At 27.7% G+C, this 7497-nt stretch overlaps 1 protein-coding gene across 4 annotated transcripts in view; it reads left to right on the forward strand.

Moving 5' to 3' along the window:
* The window catches only part of LOC106677319 (cytospin-A), a gene marked incomplete at its 5' end in the record, with an annotated part of 86161 nt that overhangs the window by 40664 nt on the left and 38000 nt on the right, over nt 1–7497 (forward strand). For all 4 annotated transcript variants that reach the window (XM_067051654.1, XM_067051655.1, XM_067051656.1 and 1 more), the window contains 4 exon segments: nt 1544–1708; nt 2947–3090; nt 3309–3482; nt 4954–5058. In XM_067051654.1, the coding sequence (XP_066907755.1) occupies nt 1544–1708; nt 2947–3090; nt 3309–3482; nt 4954–5058 (588 nt within the window).

The raw sequence follows: 7497 nt of genomic DNA on the forward strand, positions 1-7497 counted from the left end.
CCTTTACACGCCACTATCCCTGATGAAGACCTGAAACTCAGGTCGAAACGTCGGCATAAAATAAATAAATATTGTTTTGTTTATTTATGTTGTTCTTTGCTGACCGCACCCCCCCGATAAACTTCTTCAAGAGTAAATAATTTGTTCATAATTTTCACCAACAACTGACTGTATACTCCTTAAGTTTTTTTTTTTTTATTCCACTAACTAATCAAGTTTGTGACAAACTACAAATCATTATAGTATAAAATAAATCTGATATATGCAGCTAGTTATCTTTAGTTTTTCAATCTATAATGGAACACAAGGAATCCAATGGCTGATTGGCAATTATTTCTGATGGCATTTATTGACATAAGGAAATTTATAAATGTTAATTGTTCCTGATATTATTTGAAAGCAATCCAATATAATCCCTTACAAATATTAAAATTGTAAAATTTATTCTATTTTAAATAAATTACTGAGCGTAGTAGGGAATTTTCTATTTATTGTACCAAACTATTCTCCTTTTGAATCTGCACAAACTATGATAACACAAAAAATAATTGTGTCTAGTTCTCTCAGAAGCATTTTCATTTTTTTTATTATTATTATAATATAACTTTAAGAGCTACTTATGAGGAGCTGGATCAAACAAAATGATCTTGAATAAAATTATGAGGATAATGTAGTGATCTTAAATAAAGTGGGAGTAGTTGATAATGTTCTGAAATAATTTTTACTTACTTTACTTTAATCATTACCCTCTATCATTTTTAAGTAAAATTCTAATATAATAGCCGTCATCATTTTGATAACAATAAAATAAAATTAAAAACGAATGTTTCTAAAGTATATTAAGATATTGATTAATATTTTTCTTATTTACATATCCCGATCTTAATTCTAAAACTTCCAACTATATTTATAATCCAAAGAAACCTTTGATGAATTGATGGATGAATTTTACAACCGAAAAAGTTGTTCAACTATTAAGTTTTCAGACCTCTGTTGTGTTTCTTAAAACCATCAACAGATAATAAATGCATCAGATTTCAATATTCATTCTGAACTTTACTGTAGATTAAAAATGTAGTCAAGAGGTTTCAGAATTAAGGTTGTAATTTGTTGTTTCATGTCAGTTACATATTTATTCATAAAAAAAACAAACTTTTACACTCCTCCATTTTATCGTATAAAATTAAATATATATTAATATTTTAATATTAATTAAAACTTTCCTAATTTCAACATAATGGTTGAATATTTTTATATCAATTCATTTTATTTGATTGTGAAAATAAAATAAAAGAATCCTTTTTAAAATACTAATTTCTTTTGCATTAACCAACCCTACTAGATTAAATTTCTTTACAGTATAAATATTCAATGGATGTTTTAGCAATCTTTGATTCTCAACATTACGTTACGATTATTAATCTTTAAGTTCATAATTATTTAAGCATAAATGGTATCAAACCAACAAATACATTATGTTATTATTAATATATATATTTTTTAAAATACATTATATAATTTCCATCTCTTTCTATCTTTACAGTTCGAACGCAGAGTGTGAGAAAATCTACTAGTAGTGATGTAAAAGAGACTTGCCCAACAGATCTCATTACTTCTTCCTATGGTGTAGGGCCTACAGATGAAAATGGAAAACCTCTTTTTGGACTCAGAGCACTCAGAAGAACAAGCACTAACAAAACTCTAATAGGTTCGTATACAATTTTTAAATACCTTGCTTAGTTCATGAAAAAATATGATAAAAAAGATAGTATATGAAATTCAAATTAATAATTGATATTAATGTGTTTTGTTTCATGAAGACATAGTCTATCACTAGTGAGTAATTAAATAATTTTAAATTGAATCATAACACATCCGACAAAAAACGTTTTTGATTTTATTCAAATTTGGGTGTATTTGAAAGATAGTACCATACTCAAGTTACTTTCATTACTGAGGTTTTCCTACATACTTTCATAAAGGTTTTAGAGTTTTGAGTTGTTTCAAATTAACTCCTCCAGTCAACATTACAATCTATGGAATACCTCCACACAAAATCAAAAAGAACATTTTTTTTGCCATATATGCCATTCAAGCAAGGCAGCGATATGAATTTAATTAGTCAGGGTGTAGCTGTTGTTAATATCCCGGTTTGGGAATCAGTGATACACAAAAAAGTAACTAAAAACATTCATTAGAAATTTTTGATAATCCTATGTTTATCAAGTATTTTATATTTTGAATTTATCCCTCATATTCTGAAACAGGCACTCTGGAACCCTTGCTCCAACATTCTTGGCTATCATGTCCTCATTTTATGAATATAATATAAATTTGAGAGTAATAAAAAATAGTGAAAAGTGATAAAAATTAAAAAATAAAAACATTGATTTTTTTTTTTAATGAACGCTTAAAAAACTTAATACTATTAATGCAGTTTATTTTAATAATATGGATTCATTGAACATTACTAACCTTTTTTTGATTTGAGAAGTGGTTGGAATAAACAGTCATTCTCTAGTCTCAATTTTCCAAATCCATTGTTGCTTTACATGATCCAATTGATGAAAGTGACACGAAAGTGGTTTGCTCTTTCTTTGCCTAAAAAAATACTAGAGTTTAACAATTAAGCTTTTCAAGGTTAAAATTAAAATTTGACTGTAAACTTTTAAAAGTTATTGATTTGAAAAATCATTTTCATAGAATTTTAAACTTTTTATGATTTTCTGGAAGTTTTTATTTGCTGCTGAACTTTGTTTCAATTGTTTTTTCTTTCTTTCGCTAGGGTTTCGTTCCTCTGTGTAGTTATTAACAATTTTATTTTATTTTAGTTTAAATATTGCATTCAAATCTTATTAATTGAATTTAAATGCTTTGAATATTATTTATCATATGTATTTAAAATGAAGGGTGAAATTTTAAAAACTATATAAATGGTTTTCATAGATGACAATGTGGAGTATGAGACTGTAACTCAAGAAGAGGAAGACTCGAGCCTTTTTGGACTTAAAGCTATTCAAACAACTGAAAAGATGCCTGCAGAATCCAGTCAGTTGAGAGAACTTGTAGAGCGCCATCAACAGTATGTCAGTAAGTATTTTCTTTTTCAATACTTTTAATATAAATGTAATCTAGGCGTTAAGTAAAACACTTACATATGTACTTTTTACATACATAAACAATCTTACTTACATGTAAGTATAAGTAAGATATGTAAAGATATATTAAAATTTTAAATCTGTAAGTCTTTTCAATAAATATGTTTTCTTTTAAATTCGTCTCATCATGTTTTATATGTACTTTTTCAGGACAGAGCTCTGCTAAAGACCTTCAGCCTGTCCAAAAGCCTAAAGCAAAACTGAGGGACAGCTTCATATTAACACAAGATGAAAATGTTACACCAGTCCTTCAATCTGCTACTGAAGAAATTCCTAAGGGTCTTTCACTTAAATCTATCATCCAGAAACATGAAAATAAAAATGGTAAATAATTACTTATATTCATGATTAATAATATTGTTAATCATGTATGATGGAAAGATATCTGTTTAACATAAAGTAAAACCTCTATACAATGGACTGTCATGACAGATGTGTCTATTGTAGAGGCGTGCTTACTGAGAACGGGTATGCAAATGTTTATTAAGACACAAATGTATGTATCGATCAGAACGAAGTTTATTACTACATTTTTGTGTTCTATTTATTCACATATTAAAAAAAATAATAATATTTATGTATAAACGCATAAAAAAGAGGAAATAAAGGAATTGCAAAGAAATTGTTGAGCAATAAGAAACTGACTAAATGTAAATAATTCTTGAAAATTTACATAATCCTATTCAAAAGTGTGTTTCCTTTCCACTCTTCAGAATAAATTCTTTATTACACTGGAAATACTTTATAAAAGAATAATTTCTTTGATGTGATAATGGTGATGTGGCTTTAGATTTTAATTAATAAAACAGAATAACGTCAAGATGTGTAATGTTTAAATATGCATACATATTTCTATCAAAAGATAAATATTTAGTCAGAATTATTATTCTGTTACATATATTTATAGACTTCGAATTTAATAGAAACTATTAGTTGATTTGGTATCTTTACAATTTAAATATTATGCTGATGAGGGTTTCTTTATATTATTGAATTTTAATATCAATTTTTATTATGTAATAAAACCTTATTGTTTGCAGATTTTTTAAATATTCATGTGAATTTTATATTGTTTTGGTTTTTAAAGAGGTAGATAGCTGAGTGAGTTAGTTTAAGAAATGAATATAAAAAGATTTTTAATGCACTTTAAATGATAGATATAAAAGTGAACTTGAATCATAAATAGAATTCAAGTTAGATTTACTTGGATTATAGTAGTACATTTTATTTTTTATTTAGAGCAAAGGAATTTAAAATATTTAATCATGATTGTTTGTCAAATATAAACCATTTTAATAATTTAAGAATTTTTTCTTGTGAATTTAGGATTTTATTTATTTAATATTATGAAGAAATAAAAGTGTTCTGATGGATTAAATTTAAAAATACTTTTTTATTATGGTTAAATTGAAAAATATTAATAATGGATGATTATGTATTTTTTAATTCTGTTTTGATTTTTAAACAAAATAATTATCTATTTAGATTGTATAAAGATAGACTGGGTGGCGGTCAATAAAGGTTTCAAAATAGTAAAAGAAAATTATTTTGAAACCTTTATTGACTGCCACCCAGTCTATCTTCCTACAACAACTTACTTCATACGGACAACTATCATCTTCTAATAATTATCTATTGAGAAATGATAATATATCAATCAGAGGCCCTAATAATGCTTCTTAATATTTTATTATCCCACCATGGTGCTTATATTTCTTAATTAATGACCACAAAATTAATATTTCTAAAATATTCATTATAATTATGAAATGTTCTCATTTATTTTATCACATAGGCTCGAATGTCCAGTCGTCCATGGAAAGTAAAAGTACCGTGGTTAAATCCCGTAGCACAGTCTCATCTGATGGGAAAGTCTCGCTTCACAGAGATGTCATCCATGGTATGTTTTATTTTTTTAATTATTTGTATTTCTTTATCATTAAAAACTATTCTTTATTATCCTTTAAAATTTATCTAATGTTCATTTTTTATTTAAGTCAACAATAGTTATAAGATTATGACTTGTTTTAAATTCTTTCTAATAATTTGTTTGAATTAAAATTAAAAAAATAAAGCAAAACAAAAAAGGCACAGAAGCCCATCCAAGCTGCTCTTGTCTTGAAAATGACCTATATAGTTAGGCCGAAACATTAGCTAATGTGATAAAAAGCAAAAGTGAAAAAAAGCAATCTTCATTTTGTATTTGATTTTTATTCTGAATGGCCCTCAACAAATTATAATTTGGAATTACCATGATTGTAAACTATTTATCACTCGTAAACTTTTTTAATTTCTGATTTGAAAGTATTACGAATTAAAATATTGAAGAGTTTTGAAAAAATTATAACAATAAAGAATGAATAGAATATTAATTTTAAGGGTAATATCCAGTTCTGTTATAACAAATTTTCATACTGAGAATATTATTAAACTATAAATGAAATGAATGATCTTTTTTGGTTGCTGGAAAGTACAATTAAAAATTCATTCACCTGGTTTGATTCTCATTAATTTTTATACTTAAGCATTACTTAAAATAGAAATAAGCTTTTATTAAGAATAAATCCTGAAAAAATATAGTTAAAAAGTATTTCTTTGAAAAATTGTTCCTGCATTTCCATCATTTCAATTAAATATAAATAGCTTTTATGTGAATAATAAAGCAGTTTATATTCAACAATGGGACAATATGTGAGAAAATACCCTTTAATATTTTTAAATATTTAGTAGGTTCAAACCTTTTTTTTTTTTTTTATGCGAGTGTTTATTCTTTTTTGCGCTTTTGTCTAAAGAAGTAATACATGAAGAAAAAAATATGAAAGAAAAAGTGATAATGATATCATGAAAATTATTGTATATTTCAATACGTGGTACAACAATCTATCATTGTATCTAAGCCTCCTTCGAGAATCTCCACCAGTCAGCTCTAGTTTCTGCTGTGCCTCTTCACTGGAAAATGTTTAAAATTTTTGTATCTGCTTCCAAGCTGTTCAGGCTCCTAATTTTAAGTCTTCCAATTCATCTTGTTTAGTGAAACTCCTCAAATAAAGATATTTTAGGGACTTAACTAACTGTTGTGTATCCTGGATACTTAAGCTACACCTCTACAATTTAAAAAAAATACTAAGGCACTATCATGGTATAAGGTATAGTAGAGCTCCTAATTCCTGCATCTTCTGCATCTGTTACCTTGACTGGGCTGTAAAATTTCCTCAAGATCCCTCGCTCAAAAACTTGAAATCTACACTCTTTGTTTTTAGGAAATGCTCGGATATCTGAATCATAAGTCAGGGCAGGAGAACAAGTCCTGTTGTCAGGTAGGAATACTGTAGTTGTTTTTAGGAATATCGCGAAATATCAACTATAGGCAGCCAAGATTCTTCTTTGAATCTCTTGTGAAAAATCATTGGATGAATTTACCTCAGATTCCAGGTGAAGTTCTCCTGATGCTCAAATTCATATTGGCCTACTTTAAAAGGGGATTCTCACCACAGCAGTTCTTATTTATTTCATATTATCATTCACCATAAGGACGAACTTCCTCGATGATGCTTCTAGATCCAAAAACTGTCAGCTCTGATCTTGATATAATATGTATATCATGCATACAACCCAGGACCTTGGTAAAACTGTAAATGATATCCTCTGTGTTAGTAAGAAGGCAAGAGAGATATGATTTATGAACAATCACTTGCCAGCAAAATTTATCTAAAGGTCAAGAAAACTGGGTCCCCAATTTTGCTACCCCTATCTCAAACTCCACTAAACTCATCCCCTAACTTATCACTGACTTTAAATATATATAGAGACAACTTGTTTGGCATCGCTGAGAAGAACAAAGAACTATCCTGCATCTGTATGAGCAATATGATATCCAACATCTCCCGTCACAATCCTTTTTCAAATCCAATGATCACATTACTGTTATAAGAGCTGACAATGGAAACAAGACTATCATCTTAGATAAATATAGAATATAATGAAAAAATCACTCAACTCCTATCCGACCAATCCACCTATCTACCTTCCACCTGTGATTCCACTCACTTACTTATGAATAAATTTAATCAACAGATTAAGAACCTACTTGAAAACTAATTATATATTTTTTTTAACATACAAGGAGAGGTGGAGGCTGACCCCTTAACTCCCTTGGCTACAAACTGGCTCAAATAATTATGTCTATCTATCAATTCATTTAGTATTGTTTTATAAATAAATATTACTGTTAAATCATTTATTCCTCTCAAAATCAAATACAGTAGAAACCCACTTGAACATTCTAGTGTGGACTGAGCCGGTTAAAGAGAGGGAGCTGTTTAATCTGAGGTTCATAAAA

This window comes from Halyomorpha halys, unplaced genomic scaffold, assembly GCF_000696795.3.
Source record: "Halyomorpha halys isolate HHAL.00 unplaced genomic scaffold, Hhal_1.1 Scaffold94.1, whole genome shotgun sequence".
NCBI classification, from domain to species: Eukaryota; Metazoa; Arthropoda; class Insecta; order Hemiptera; family Pentatomidae; genus Halyomorpha; species Halyomorpha halys.